The sequence below is a fragment of the Apteryx rowi genome, unplaced genomic scaffold, assembly GCF_003343035.1.
Source record: "Apteryx rowi isolate R43461 unplaced genomic scaffold, aptRow1 scaffold_1331, whole genome shotgun sequence".
NCBI classification, from domain to species: domain Eukaryota; kingdom Metazoa; phylum Chordata; class Aves; order Apterygiformes; family Apterygidae; genus Apteryx; species Apteryx rowi.
In genome coordinates this window covers 6,830-21,311 of record NW_020447566.1, presented here as the reverse complement: position 1 = coordinate 21,311, position 14,482 = coordinate 6,830, and the positions used below count along the sequence as shown (strand labels likewise).

General features: G+C 64.2%; 2 protein-coding genes across 8 annotated transcripts in view; one reads left to right on the top strand and one right to left on the bottom strand.

Annotated features, from left to right (window-relative positions):
* SARNP (SAP domain containing ribonucleoprotein) overlaps nucleotides 1–7,280 on the top strand; it is a 42,280-nt gene extending 35,000 nt beyond the window's left edge. For 2 of the 7 annotated variants that reach the window (XR_003252062.1, XR_003252059.1), the window contains 2 exons: nucleotides 4,887–5,368; nucleotides 5,875–7,241. Coding sequence is in view for 3 of the 7 variants with exons in the window: in XM_026056863.1 (XP_025912648.1) it covers nucleotides 3,555–3,823; nucleotides 4,887–5,007; nucleotides 5,875–6,213 (729 nt within the window). In the remaining 4 variants the exon portion in view is untranslated. The other 5 variants (XM_026056864.1, XM_026056863.1, XM_026056861.1 and 2 more) reach the window with 5 other exon arrangements.
* Nucleotides 7,281–11,367: 4,087 nt separating this feature from the next.
* GDF11 (growth differentiation factor 11) lies at nucleotides 11,368–13,109 on the bottom strand. The gene is made up of 3 exons (XM_026056855.1): nucleotides 13,025–13,109; nucleotides 12,545–12,918; nucleotides 11,368–11,748 (listed from the first exon to the last, which is right to left on the bottom strand). Exons 1-3 carry the CDS (start codon nucleotides 13,107–13,109, stop codon nucleotides 11,368–11,370), a joined length of 840 nt encoding a protein of 279 aa, XP_025912640.1.
* Between the last annotated feature and the right edge of the window lie 1,373 nt (nucleotides 13,110–14,482).

Genomic DNA, 14,482 nt, shown 5'->3' with positions numbered 1-14,482 from the left:
CTTGTGGCCTTGGCAAACTCTTAATCTCCTCTTGCCTCTCTAAATTGACCTTGTTGTTTCATTTGGATACAAAACTTCTTGCTTCCTGCTGACCTCATTAAGCTTCGCGAACTCTAAAGATCTTGGGACTCTACTGTAACTTAACTGGTAATACATCAGGGCTGTGTATAAATAACGGGATGGTTGCTTCTTTTCATTACTGATGATTTGGATGCTGTAAGCCGAGGGTAATTACTAGAGCTTAAGGGGGAAGGGTAGACGGGATAGATATCTTCTGGAGTCTTAGGCTTCTTGATATCTGGTTATTTCAAGTACCTCCTTGTGTTTTAGCTTGAGAGTTTTAAGTGATGGGAAAAATCGGGATGTGCTGTGTTGTGAGAGCTCCTGCTGGTCCAGAACCTGTCCCAAAGTCGCAGACTTGTTGTTACTTTTGTAAATACTGAGGCACAGAAGGGTGAAATGACCCTGCAGAGTTTGCACTGTATGGCTTTTGGCAGCRTTTGGTGAAGGCCTGTAGGACACAAGCCTCAACTTTTGCTCTGATGGTGCAATTTCATCACCTTCCTCTTCTTGAGCCCTGAGCAGAACCCAGGAGCCCTGACTTCGCCGCCTGCACCCGTCAGTTGTCCTGGCTTTCCGCACTGGTGAGCAGAACCGCAGGCCCCGGCTCCCAGCTCTGCTCTCTGCCTGTAGGAACCGTTTCTGTCCTGCCTTCCCGACCCGGAGCAGTGCGTCTGCCTGTCCTCTTTGCTGGGGCACGTGCGCGGGTGGCGCGTCCTGTGCCCTGGATCAGGCTCCTCTCTTTACGGAGCCCCTGCATCGTCTCTGCCCCTTCCCTCCCTGGTAGACCTCCTCCCTGGGGGCTGGTAAAACTACATGTGTATGTTCTCCCCGTCCCTCATTCACGCCGTCTCCTCCCCTTGTTCTGCATGAATTTCCTTTGGCCATGGTACCAAAATAACGCTGAACTCTGCTCCGCTCCCTCCCTCTTTGCCTCCACGTAGATGCGTCCCTGTCCCCAGCCCGCTCCAGCAGCTGGGCCCACCGGGGCGATGGGGCAGCGCTGCCCTCGGTCGCCTTCCCCCGCTGTGGCCCGTTCCCCGGGGAGGGGTGGGGGGCTGTTTTGCGGAGGATGCTCAATCTTCTAAACGCTGGGCTTTCCCCTCCTGGATGTAGGGGAGAATCATTCTAATCACAGTGTGTTTAAAACACCACCTAATTTATTTTTCCTCTCCAAGCTGGGGGCTGCTCGTGACTAATTTGGGCTGAATAGGCAAAGAAAAAAAGCAGCGGGCACACAATGAGCGGGGGAAAGTGTGGGAAAGCGAGCGAAAGAAAAGGAGGGCTGGGGCTTGCAGCGTGAGAGCTGGTAATGCCGTGCAGTGCCCAAATTCAGCATGAAGTCACTTTTCACAGCAGACGCTTGGGCTGTAAATGCAAGTGGGACTATAGGTCAGCCCAGTGGGGGGGACCGGGGGGGTGGGAGAGGGAGAAACGGTGGGTTTGCACAATGTGAAGGGGAAAGAGGAGGTGGGGTGAGGGAGCGAGGTGCACGGGGGGCGCGTGCATGCTCCACCGCAAACCGGTGCCAACGTGCGTTCTCCCCAAACGCGCCGTCCTCTTCTTCCCAACGGCCTCTTGCCCCCAGATCCTCTGTGGGTGGGTTGGAAGCATCTTTTGTTTAAATTCACGAAAGTAAGGAGACAAAAGAGCAGAAGTGTGTTTGAGCAAGAGGAGGCAGGGACTATAACGGATGCGTTTTCAGATTTCTTTTCCCCCCACCCTTTCCTCAACTCGCTGCTCTTGCCCTGCCACCTTCCCCCGGGGCAGCGTTGCGGCCCGGCTGCGGAGCCCCCCTCTGCCACCCTCTCCACCTGCGCTCGGGAGCCCGTGAGCTTCGCTGACTCTCCTGGCCCGATGTCGTCGTTTCCCACTGCTCGGAGCTGGGGCCCTGCGCTGGACCGGAGCGTTTCTCGCTCTGCTTGTTCCTGTAGCGGCTGGGTCCGAGCGGTGCTGAGCTCAGCTCTGTCCTGCCTCTCGCCGTCCTCGGGCTGAGGTGGAGACGAGGATGTTGCAGCTCGGGGGCTTGAGGAGACCTGCGTGTTGGAGCGTGGCCGTGCTGGCTGCCCTAGGACTGTCCTTCCAGGCCAGAGTGGATCGTTCGGGCCCCCCGACTCCTGGCACAGCAGGAGTCGGGGAGGTTGGCTCAAGAGGTGGCCCGTGCTCCGGAGGAGACGCCGAGGGGCGGCTGTGCTGGATCTGCTGCCGCTTCCGTGCAGGCAGGGGTGAGTGCAGGTCCTGCTGCCTTGGCGGGGGCCGAAGGGAGGGGTTTCGAGAGCAGGCTGCTCCGCATGGTGGTGGCCKCTGGGGTGGCCGCTCATGTGAAGACCGACCTCTTTGCAGACTTGCAGCTTTCATGGCTCTGCCTGAGGAACCCAAGCGTTGACCTTGCTTGGCTGGTTGCTCCCGGCCCGTGTGGCCTTTCCCCAGCAATGGTAGGCTGCGTGCGAGAAGCAGGAGCGAGGGCTGGTGGGCATCGTCGTCCCTCTGAGCGGGTGCCCCTTCCGTGCCCAGCACCCTGCGGCTGGGCTGTGGGGAGGGGAAGGTCCCGTAAAAGATGTGTTCACTGGGCAACAGTGAACCAGGACTGGTAAAGTCTTATTTGCATGCAACTTGCTGCCCTTAGCCTGAGCTTGGGATGGTTTGGGGGCCTTAAGGATCAAGTGTAAATCCTGTCCCCGCCACCGGCTGGAAATCCAGCAGAGCCGGCTTAGCCGCTAGCGCCCAGGGTCTGAGTGATCCCGTCTCTTGGGGGCAGGAAAGCATCGCCCCCCACGGCGGGCACGGCCACTGCGCTCGCGTGACCGCCGCAGCAGCGTGGCGTCCCGCGCCGTCTCCGGTGGCGGGGGAGCTGGACTGTGCCCAGCGCTCCTGGGTAATGGCCCCGTTGCTGGCATCTCCCACCAGGGACGCGGTGAGATCGGTGGATCTCCGCCAAGCTCCCTGTTGATGGTTTAATTACTGTGAATGTCGCATGTGGACGGTCTTGTTAGGCAGCAGAGGGGAAGGTTAGGGGAGCCGTATTACGTCCTAGCGCGGCTGCGGGTGGTCGTCCGGATGTCCCTGTCCTAATTTGTCCCCGCGAGCCCTGCCCCCGCACCCTGGCTTTCGGAACTAGGTCAGCTGATGGCCGGGGGGGGCAGGCGATGTGGGGTGCAGCCCGGCGGCCTCGGGGAGACGTGACCGGAACAAAAGCAGGCGCTCATTAAACTCTTGGCATCTTCCTCCGAAACAAACCAGCCAACCCAACCGGGGACCTCTCCGCTGAGAGCGAGCCCTCCCAGCGGCCTGCCGGGGGCGGCCCCCTCGCCCTCCCCGCGGCGCCCTGAGCCCCCAAGGGACCTGGCGACAGCGCTTAGCCTGGAGGCTTGGTCACCGCCAGCGCTGCGGTGATGCCATGGACCGGTGCCCCAGGCTGCCTCCTGCAAAAGATCTTCCCGTTTGGCCTCCATGTCGTCTTCTCGAGGCCTGGGAAGCTGGGGCTGCATTAGGATATGGGCTGTCATTGTGTTTGGTATTTTGTGTCGTGCTTCGTGCTGACCTCTGGGTTCTGGTTCAGTGCCGATGCCATAATGCAGGTCCTGAAGACCTCCTGCGAGGTCTTTTATCCAAGGAAAAGCTGCCCAGGAAAGCAAAGTCCAGAGATGACAGAGCAGGCAGTTGTTTTCCCCCAGCAGCAGCTCTGGCTTTGGAGGGACCTGGCACCTCGCCCTCAAGCGCAGCCAAGACCTCAGCCTTGCTTGGAGCTGCTTGTGGCCCCAAGGTGAGCTCTGAGTGTGGATGGACCTAGAAGTCTCCAAGTGGAGCAAATGGGACCCAAAGCAGGGCTGAGGGCCTGGCAGAGCAGAGATGAAGAGAAGGGTGTACGGCTGGAGGTGGAGGGAACGGCAGAGGGATCGCTGCCTGCCTCCAAGTGTGTCTTCAGGCCTTCAGGACCCTGGCATGGGGGGAGCGAAGGAGCAAGAGAGTGGGGAAACGGCAAGGCTCCGTGGGGCCGTTGCCGCAGGGCCCTGGGACCTGGCTGACCCAGGGGGTTGGCGCTGGAGCTGAGTCCTTATGGCTGATCCTCGCTTGTGCCAAAACTTCCCCCTCGTCTCTGCAGCCCTGCACGCTGGTTCCTGCACTCTGCTCTCCTTCCAGCCTGCTGGTGCGCAGCCCCGTCGGTCTCATGGCCAGTGACCCCGCCAGCCTCCCGTTAGCTGCCTGCACCCCCTTTCCCCCCCCTCCTGCTGATCACAGCTGTAATTAGCTGTGACATTCTCGGCATACCTGCAGCTCCTAATGAGGCTCCATAAAGGCTGCCCTGATCTGGTCTCCTCYGGCACTTCGGGCCACTTGTAAATCTCAGCTTTACAATTTTGAGCTGCGCTCGGAGGAAGCGGTGGCCTGTGGGGGGGTTTAAGGCTCTTATCCATGGTGCGTATATGTGCAGGGGGAAGGGGTGGCAGGGGGTATGGCTCTTGCCATCTCCCGTGGCGCTCGAGGCGGTTAGTCCCCGTGCGAGGTGTCTCTGGCACTGTCCTGCGTTCGCGTGCTCGCTGTCCCCTCCTTGGCATAAACCCGCGTTCGTTGTTCTTAGCAGCTGCCTGAAAACAGCACGAGAGGCCGTTCAGCCTCGGTGTGAGTCTCAGGTGGGAGCCGGTCCAAAACCTCCAGCTCTCTGCAAGAGAGGAGGACAAGGAGCCTCGCTCTGCTGCAGGGCGCAGGCCGCCCCTCGCGCCTGCTGGTGCGATGGGGGCATCTTTCTGCAGCGGCTTAGGGTAGATTTTTGTGTGGTTGCCTTCTGCTGGGCTCATCCTCAACTTATCTTTCTGTGTTGTTTTCAGATTGCAAAGAGAAGCGTTTATGGAGGGCTTTAAAAGGAGAGTTGGGTACTGCGTTTTGGGTCCCATCTGGAATATAAACCCAGGAATGTCCTCAGCAGCGAGTGGTTCTGAGCCGGGCACGGTAATTAGGGTGGATTTCTTCCCCTCTCATCTGCTTATCCGTGTTGCGGGCTGGTTTTATGGCTAGCATCAGGGAGCGTGGGAAAAATGAGAAGCATTAGGAAACATATTTCCCGAGCCAGGCAAAGCTCGGGTCACTGGATCAAGCCAGAAGCTCTCGAGGGAGGACACGGGAGGGGGGGAACTGAGGGTTGGCCGCTCCAACGCGCCAGGGTATGGAAGGCTGCTGTGACGCATGGACTCAGCATGCAAAGCTGGGAGAGTTTCCAGAGCCCATCATGGAAGGAGAGGCAGGCTGAGGTCCCAATCCGGGCATCCGTTCGCAAGACGAAAACCCAAAGGAGAGGGCCTCCTTTGACCAGGTTTGTGCCCACCTCACAAGTCCTCCTTCAATTTTTGCTAGTGTGGGAATAACGAGCGACCTGCCTCCGTGGGCGGATCCAGGTTGGCTCTGTCTGGGACCTGCCTGCGTCCCGTGACACGCGATGCGCCCTGGGCCGGGGGCGGTAAATCTGGGTAATAAGGCGCCAGGGTTTGAGAGCGGGCTGGAAGCTGGAGCCCGGGAGTGGGGGTCGTTCCTCGTGGCCAGCTTTCAGAGGGACAGTAATGAAAACAAGCAGAGGAAAAGTAACCCAAGCAAAATGTGTTTGTCAGCAGAAGTTTTCCCTTTTTTCGTCTTTTTGGCTATATAAATTTTTTTTATTGTACAAAAAGTCTAAAAAAAAAAAAAAAAAGAGGAAGGAGTTGGGACAGAAGCAATGGTTATAATATACACAAGAGACTAACCCAAGTTACAGAACGAATGTAGTTTATACAACACAGAAGAGAAATAACTGAGACAATCATTAAACTTTTTCCTTTCCTGTAGCTTTTCCTAAAATGGTTTGTGACAGAGAAGCTGCGAATCCCGCTTGTTCTGCCCCGCCGTGCCAGGAGCGTGAGCTTCCTCCGGCTGCTCGTGCCTGATGCTTTCAAAGACCAAAGGTGTCGCCGTGGTTCATCCCTGGTAGCATCCGTGCGAGATTCACCCCTCGGGCGGGAGCTCTGCCGGGGCGGGGAGGAGGATGTCGTCTCCGAAAGGAGCTTTTTACCGGGGCCGCGGTGGGACGAGGCGGCCGCGCGCTTCTCCCGGCGGCTCATGGCTCGCACGCGGCAGCCCCGCGAACGAGGCGCCTTGCGGAGCGGCTCCGGTTTTGCCTGTGTGTGAGGGTCTCGGCTGCGATTTTGCGGGCAGAAAACAGGTGAATGTTGTAACTCCGACGCCTCCCGGGGCGCCCTTTGGGGACGATGCTCGCTGCAGCGGTTGGGACGTCGGGGCTGGGAGGATCGTTGATTTTCAGCTGCGTTACCCAGAAACCCACACGCGCTCGTCGCGCCTCGGGAGGGCGCGCGCGGCATCGCCGGTCACCCGAGTGCCTCGGACGTGATTTAAAGCCTCGCAACAGCCCCGTGAGGTAGATGTTATCCTTGAAGCAGGCGCGCGAGGAGGAAGGAATGCGCTGAAGACGAGCGGGACGTCCGGCAGCCGCTGCCCGAAACCCGAGCGGGACGTCCGGCACCTCGGCATCGTTGCTGGCCGTGGGACCGCGCCGCAGCGGAGCAGGGCAGAGGGAAACGTCTCCTCTGGCAGCAAGGAAAAAACATCAAGACGCACATGAACTAATCCTCACGCACAGCAAGTACAAGAAGAGAAAGCACGGACATAAAAGCGTCTCCTGTCGAGCCCTAGCTGTGTGGCAAAGGAAATCCTGTACCAGTCTCTTAAATTTTCTTTAACCTTCCATAGTGCAAATGGTACCTTAGCACAAAGCAGTCTCTCGTTACAGAAGTTTTTACAGTGAACATTCAGCGTTCCCGAGTCAGATGCTTCGCTTCGCTCCTGCCGTTCGGGAAGAATCGCATCTCCTCTCGCCATCAGCTCCGGCCTTCGCGCCGCTCCTCGGCTCCGGCACGGTGACGTTCGGGCCTCGGCGGGAAGGACGGGCACGAGGCGGGGACGGGCTGCGCGGCCGGGGCGCCGGCRCCGCTGGGAAACGCTCCGCGGCTCCTCCCGAGGTTCCTCCTGGGAGCCGCGGCAGGAGCTGGCGAAGCGAACCCAGCCGTTGGGGGACGCGGACGTTGCCAGAGCGCTGGCTGCGCTGGTGCCCAGCAGAGGTGCCGGGAAGCCGCCGGGAGTCCCAGGTGAGGGCTGGGAGCTGAAAGCTCTGAACTCTTTGATTTTTTTTTGATTTTAAATATTTTTTTATTTATTTATTAAAAAAATTTTTTTTTGATGTTCAAGTGCTGTGTTTGGTCATGTGATTAACCCCCCCCTCCCCCAACCAACAGTGGCCTTTTGGTCATGCGATTTGAACCCGCCGAGCCCCCCCTCCCCGCCCCGCGGCCTCCGTCCTGAGCCATCGACCTCGTAAACTCATCTCTGCATCTCCAGATACCCAATTAAAAACAAAAAAAACAAAAAAAAACAAAAACAGAAAAACAAACAGAAAAACGGAAACGGACGAACAAAAATAAGCTAAGACGTTTTGCACAGTAACAATACACAGTGTAAATAATAATATAGCGATGGGGCTGGGAGCACCCCCCACCCGGCCGGGCCGGCCTGCCCTCGGCCCCGGGGGGCTCTGGCACCAGTCAGCCCTGGGCACTGGTCCCACTGCCCGGGGCAGCCCCGTCCGTCCTTCTTCGGCGCCACCTGCCTGTAAAATCCGCCCTGGGCCGGCGCGGGGGCTTTTGCGGGGCGGCCGGTCGGCGGCTCCGGCGTGGGGTCGCGCTCCCCCTTCCCCGGGACGGTGCCGCCATCCTCAGCCCCGGCTCCGGCGCGGGGGGAGGACGAAGGCGGCCGCGGTTCGGCCCTCGCCGCCGGCGTCCTCTCCCCAGCCCGCCGCCGACGCGGCTCCCGGCTCCTCCTCGGACACCGCAGCGTTCGAGGCTCTTCAAAACGGCCTCAGCGCGAGCGGGTGCCCCGTGGGAACGGCCCCATCTCTCATCGCCGTCTTTCCCATCTCTCGTTGCTGCCATGACGTTTCTCCCCGCTCCGGGGCTTGGCGAGGCCAGTGCCGGGAAGCCGTCCTGGGTTGGAAAGAGCCGGCGGCGCGCGCGTTCCCCGGGAAGGGCCACGTGACTCCAAGTATGTGGCCCGGGGCCATATCTCAGGTCAGCGAAGAACGACGCCGTCTGCAAACTGGACCGGGCTCAAGCATGTAACGATGGTCGCGGAGGAAGGGAGGGAGGGAGGGATCGATCCCAGCCGGAGCTCGGCTTCGCTCCACCTGGAACGGTGCTGCCTCACCCGTGGGCTTTGCGCCCGTTCCCGGCCGCTTCGGAGCGCCCTTTTCCCGGCACGTGGATCCGCTCCCTGGTGCTTCTGGCCGCTGTGGCTGGTGTCTCGGCGGTGCCCGGGAGGGGGGAACCGGCCCGGCTGCTGGAGGGGGCAGGACGGTGCTTTCGCCTCGCTTGGCCGCGGCCGCGTGCGGCGGGATGCGGGGAGCCGGCGCAGCCCAGCCCTTTGCAGCGGTGGAGGGGGGAGGCGATGGCGGCTGCGGCCGGGCGCGATCGGAAACCGCTGGGGAGAAACGAACCCGGGGAGCCGCACGATAAACCTGCGAGCGGCTTCCCCGCTGCGGCCGGTACCGGAACGGCCCCTTCCTCGTCTCCAAGGCGGAAAGCCCCGGCGGCGCGGGCGGGCAGGGAGATCCCCCCTCTGCGACGTGGGATGCTGCCCCCTCCTCGGGCGCTCCGCGGAGAGGGACCGGCACGGCCGGAGGGAGCAGCTCCCCAAAAGGCACTAAACAGCAGGGAGAGGGGATGCGTCGCCCTCCCGGTCCGGCTGCCGGCGGTTGGGGGGGATGTTTCCCCTGGGGGAGGCCGGGCAGGGGAGGGAGGCTTGCGTCGGCGTCTCGCGCGATATCCGACAGCCGCTCGGACGCGGCCGTCTCCGGAGCCAGCAACGAGCCGTCTAAGTGCCGGTGCGGGGCGCCGGGGGGCTCCGGCCCCTGCCAGCCCCGAGGCCGCCAGCCTTCCTCCCCGCGGGGCCGGGAGCCGCAGCGCTGCGGCGCCCGCTGCTGCTCGAGGCGGCCCGCCTGCGGCTCGGTGCTTTGCGGCTGAGCAGTGCCCGGCGCCCCGGCCCGGCCGCGGAGGCTCCCGACGAGACCCCCGACCTGCCCCGCGGGCGTCTTCCTCCTCGGGGGGCATCAGCGTGGAAACGGGATCTCCACTCCCCGGCAAAGCGCCCAGCCGTCGTTTTCGACCCTGCCCCACACCCAGCGGCGCGAGGAAGAGCCGTTCCCGTTCCCGACTCCTGCCAAGAGCTCAAGCTGCAGGATTTATTTGGCTTGCGCGCGCAGAAACCCCCCCGCGCCGCAGCAGCGGGAGGTTAAAGGGCAGCGATGGCCGGAGCCGGAGCAGATGGACTAAACGAGGTGCCTCGAGGTGGCAACGGCAGCAGCGCTTCCTGATCCCCATGCCGCTTCCTTCCCTTTCCCTCGGCGCGCGGCTCCCTTCCGTCCCCTCTGTCGGCGCTGGCTCCGCCGCGGGGCTCCCGTCGCTCCCTTTCGGGCCCGGCCGCTTGCGCCTCTCTGCACGGTGCGCCGGGAACCCGAAGCACCCGGCGCCCTAAGTGCTTCGGCGCTCGGCTCCGCGGGGCCGCCGCCGCCTCCCCGCTCTCCGGAGCGGCCTCGTCTTCGTAAGCGCTTTGAGCCGGGGACAAGTGCTAAATATCCCGGCCCCACGGTGCTTCCCCGGAGCCGGCGGCTCCGTCGGCGCCGCGCCGCATCTCGCCCGGAGCGGTCCCTAAGTGCTACGCGGGAGTACGGACGTGCCGAGGGACGGCGGGTGCTGCCGGCCGGGGGGAGAGGAAGAGCTGCAGGAGCATCCCGGAGCCAGAGCCGCCTAACGCCCGACCCCTTCGGATAAGTGCTAGGGCCGGGCCGCGGGGCTCTTCCGTGCAGGAGGCGGTTTCCTTCCCGGCGCGGCGGGCAGGGAGGTGCCGGGGCCGCGGCGTGCTGTGCCGGCAGCCTGGCGCCGGGGCCGGCCGCCCCGCGACGGCTCCCAGATGGGAGCAGCGCCATCGCCGCTTGCATCACTCGGGTGGCGGCGGCGCGAGCAGAGGGGAGACGCCGGAGCAGCGGGGACGGATGAACTCTTGAGAAACCGGGATCCTGTTCTCATGCGAAAATAATCCAAACATCGAGGGCAGAGGGGGAGGCAAATGTGCCGCATAAGCAGAATTTCTCCCCAGCCAGCGCCTCCGTCCAGTTCTGGCCCGTGCCTCCTCCAGATAACCCCGCTCCGTCGCCCGTCCTCCCTCCGGCAGCGAAGACRGGGCCCCGGCTCGGAGGAGCCCCACGGAGCCGCCCGGCTCCCGCGGCCGCTTTGCGGGAGCGCCGGGGCCAACGCGTGCGGTGTCCTGCAGGCAGCCGGTGGCGCCGGGGCTGAAGCGCGGAGRCGGCTCGCACGGGAGTCGATGCCATCGAGCCGTCCCCGCCGCGGGGCCCGGGGGCTGCCGGCGGCGGCGGTGGTGGATGCCACCAGCCGGTCCCTGAGGGCACGGCGGGACCGGGGCGCCGAGGGAGGGGAGAGGCCAGCGCCCGCCCCAGCGGGGTTGCCAGCGGCAGAGCGCTAGCCGGAAGGGTTAATTAATAAATAAATAAATTAAACAAGGGAGACGGGTCCCTCCCGGGCCGGACCTGCCGCCTGCGCGCGGGTGGCCCCGGCGGCCCCGTCCCGGGGGCTCCCGCAGTTCTTGCTCCGGCAGCGCTCCCAGGGCGCCCCATCCTCGCGCCGGGCTGGAGCGGGAGCCCTCGGGGGCTTTTGGGGATGGGTCGGACGTGCGGAGCGAGCCGCGGGCACCGGAGCCGTGCCGGGAGCCGGCAGGACGAGCCCCACGGCGCGGGACGCCCCCCCCTCCGCGAGAAATGCCGGCGATCCGGGGAAGTCTCCCTCCGCGCTGGGCGCGTGGCTCCTCCGCGTCGCCGTAGCCGCCTGAACTTTCCCCGGTTTGGTCTGAAGCCAGAGAAACCCAGGTGGAAGAAGAGTCCCTCGGTGGCCACGTCGCCGTCCGATCCGGTGGCTCCGGCCGGGGGGGGGGCCGCGGGCCGGGCTGCCCCCGCCCTCCTCCGTACGGTTGCTTATTGCACGATGCATGTCGAAGCGCAGGTTTGGTGCAGTATTTCTCCGTGGGATTTTATTCTCTCTCGTTCCCCGACATTCAAAGGAATTTCAACGCTTGTTCTTTGTATGTAAAAAATAAAAATAATAATAATAATAATAATAATAAAATAAAAAAAACAGTGGAAGAAAAGATGAGTTTGTTGGTTGGAAGTGGGGGGCCCGGGGCGGAAGGGGCAGCACCAGCTGGGGTCTAAGAGCATCCACATCTGTCAACTACCATGCCCGGGATCTTGCCGTAGATGATCTGCTGTTTGTCATTGAAGTAAAGCATGTTGATGGGGGACATCTTGGTGGGGGTGCAGCAGGGCCCCGCCGAGCCCCGGGGGTTGGCCTGCTGCACCAGGTGGGTGTGCGGGTACTTCTGCATGAACATGTACTCGCACTGCCCCGAGCAGTAGTTGGCTTTGTATCTCTTGGGGGCGATAATCCAGTCCCAGCCGAAGGCCTCGAAGTCGACGGTGAGCGGGTAGCGGCAGCAGCGCGACTCGGTCGAGTGCTCGTCGCAGTCGAGCCCCAGGTTCCTCCGCGAGCGCTTGTTGTTCTCCAGCACCCGCAGCTCCATGAAGGGGTGCTGGGGAGAGAGGGGCACCCTGAGCCCGGCCCTGGCCCCAGCACCCGCGTGCCCGTGGCCCCCCGTGACTGTCCCCAAGGAGCTGTGACCGTCCCCATGGAGCCGTGACCATCCCCAGGGAGCCATGACCATTCCCATGGGGCTGTGACTGACCCCATGGAGTGGTGACCATCCCCATGGAGCCAAGACCATCCCCATGGGGCTGTGACTGACCCCATGGAGTGATGACCATCCCCATGGAGCCAAGACTATCCCCATGGAGCCAAGACCATCCCCATGGGGCCGTGACCATCCCCATGGAGCTGTGACCATCCCCGTGGGACCACAACCAGTCCCATGGGGCCGTGAGCATCCCTAGGGAGCTGTGACCATCCCCACGGGGCTGTGACTGTCCCCAAGGAGCTGTGACCATCCCTGTGGGGCTGCAGCCAGCCCTGTGGAGCTCTGACCATCCCCAGGGAGTCATGACTGTCCCCACAGGGCTGCGACCATCCCCATGGCATGGTGACCATCCCCATGGGACCATGACTGTACCCATGGAGCTGTGACCATCCCCATGGAGCTGTGACCAGCCCCACAGAGCTGTGACTATCCCCAGGGAGCTGTGACATCCCCACGAAGCCATGACCATCCCCACGAAGCTGTGAGCACCCCCAGGGAGCCGTGACCATCCCCACAGCCGGGGCAGTGCTGGGCGCTGGGACCAGCGCGGTGCCCCGGCGAGCCCCGACCACCCTCCTCCCCGGGGCTGCCCCCCACGCCCCACGGCAGCGCGGGCACCGCGGCCATCACCTACCAGCCCTTCGGCCCCGGGGCCCAGCGAGGTGACGGCCAGGTCGTTGCCGTTGGGGTCGAAGGCGTTGATCTCGATGCCCCAGTTGTTCTGCGGCTGCTTGAACCAGTTCTGCAGCACGTGCTTGAAGTCGATGCTCTGCCAGTGCCCGATGCGGGAGTTGAGGTCTATCTTGAGCGAGCGGATGCGGATGTGGCGGCTGCCCTCCTCCGTCACCGGCTTCAGGCGGAGGATCTGCAGGTAGACGGTGGAGGTGTGCTGCACCGGCCGCAGGTACACCCACAGCTGCGCCTTCACCACCTTGGTGAACATGATCTTGGGGCTGAAGTTGAAGAAGCAGCAGTGGGGGTTGCCCTCGATCTGCACCGCGGGGTCCGCTGCGGGGAGGAAGGAGGTGTCAGGGGCCACCGCGCCGGCGGTCCCCTCCGCCCGGCCGCCCGCCCTCCCCGCCACCGCCGCCGCGTGCCGGGAGCATTGCCGCACCTTGCGGCACTGCCTCCCCCCCTTGTGCCGGGGCGTCCCGGGGCCTCCCGCGCGCCGGGGCCGCTGCAAACTCCTCCTCGGTCATTAGGAGTTGAAGGTCGGGCCGGAGGTCGCCGGAGGGGTCATTTCCCCTCCATCCACAATAAGGGCTCGGAGCTGCCCCCTGACCCCGCGTCGCCAGGGACTCGGGATCCCCGGCGGGCAGCGTGCCGGTGGGGATGCTGCGGGGCGGCACCGCGGGGCCCAGCCGAGCGCGGGGGCCACGGAGCACCTGCGGAGCCGCCGACGGCCCCCTGCCCTCCCACCGCCCGGGGTCCCGCTCCCGGCCCTGCCGGAGAGGCCGTGTCCCCCGGCGGGTCCCCGCTCCGCTTGCAATCCTGAGCCCGGTGCAGAGCCGCGTTGCAGCCCCAGCGAGCAGCCCCGGATGCTGGATGCGCTGCATGGGAATGGCCACATGCTCGGAGTCGGAGGCGACGGCGGCGGCCGCCCCGCGGACCCGGCGGGACGCTTGTCCCGGATGCCGGCTGCCTGGGGACCCACCGCATCCCACCAGCCCTCCCCCAGCCCCGCGGCAGCACCCAGCACGGAAAAACCCTGCTTCCCGGCTCGGCAAACATCTGTGTCAAATTGAGCTGGGAATTTCCCCCCTCTCCCCCCCGCAGCCCCCTCCTCCTGCCACGCACCGGTCAGGTTTAATAGCACCCAGCTGCAGCGCGGGGCCATTTGCTGCGCGCGAGGCCTCCCCGAACGCGCCGGGGTCACGACACCGGCCGCAGCCCCGGGAATGCCAAACCGCGGCCATGTGGCCCCCGCGCCCCCCCGCCGCGGCTCGCGCCGCCCCGAGCGGCAGGGCCAGGGGGGCTGCGCAGACCCCTCCCAGCAATTTGCCCCAGGGCCGGGCCCCCCCCGGCACCCACCGAGCCGCTTCCTCAGGGCCTCGGAGCAAATCCCCTTGGCTTTGCCGGGCGGTCGCCGGTGGGATGTGGCCCCAGCGCGTCCCGCGTGGGCAGGCGGGAGGCCGCCTCGACGGGCTCCCCGCCACGCTCAGTGCACGGGGCTCTCGGCTGGCCCGCGGCTCCTCACCGGAGCTCGTCCCAGGGTTGCCGCTTTGCTCCRGAGCCGCGGTGGCCCCGGCACGCAGCAGGACGGCTCGCTCCCGCGCGGCGAGCCTGGCCCCGGCGGCGGCCTTGTCGGAGGGGCCACGGGCGAGGGGTGCCAACGTGGCCCCGCCGTGGCTGTGCCGTGCCGAGCGGCTCCGGGCATGCCGGCTGCCGCCGGTGCCAAGATGCTCGTCCCGTCACTGTGGCAACGGGGGGATAAAGGTTACCGGGACATCGGCCACAGCTGAGTATGTGCCGGCGGCGCAGGGGCGGCCCCGAGCCCCCCGCTCCGGCGCTCTTTGTTCCCGGCCCGGCGCACGGAGGGGGCGGCCGAGCCCCGGCACCCCGCTCCGGGCTC

What these genes read in the sequence shown, in the direction of transcription:
- GDF11 (XM_026056855.1), bottom strand. Translation starts at nt 13,109, where the DNA reads ATGACCGAGGAGGAGTTTGCAGCGGCCCCGGCGCGCGGGAGGCCCCGG. An exon ending in GGGGGAGGCAGTGCCGCAAG is followed by an intron (nt 12,919 to 13,024) that starts GTGCGGCAATGC and finishes TCCTCCCCGCAG; the next exon opens with CGGACCCCGCGGTGCAGATC. An exon ending in GCCCCGGGGCCGAAGGGCTG is followed by an intron (nt 11,749 to 12,544) that starts GTAGGTGATGGC and finishes CTCTCTCCCCAG; the next exon opens with CACCCCTTCATGGAGCTGCG.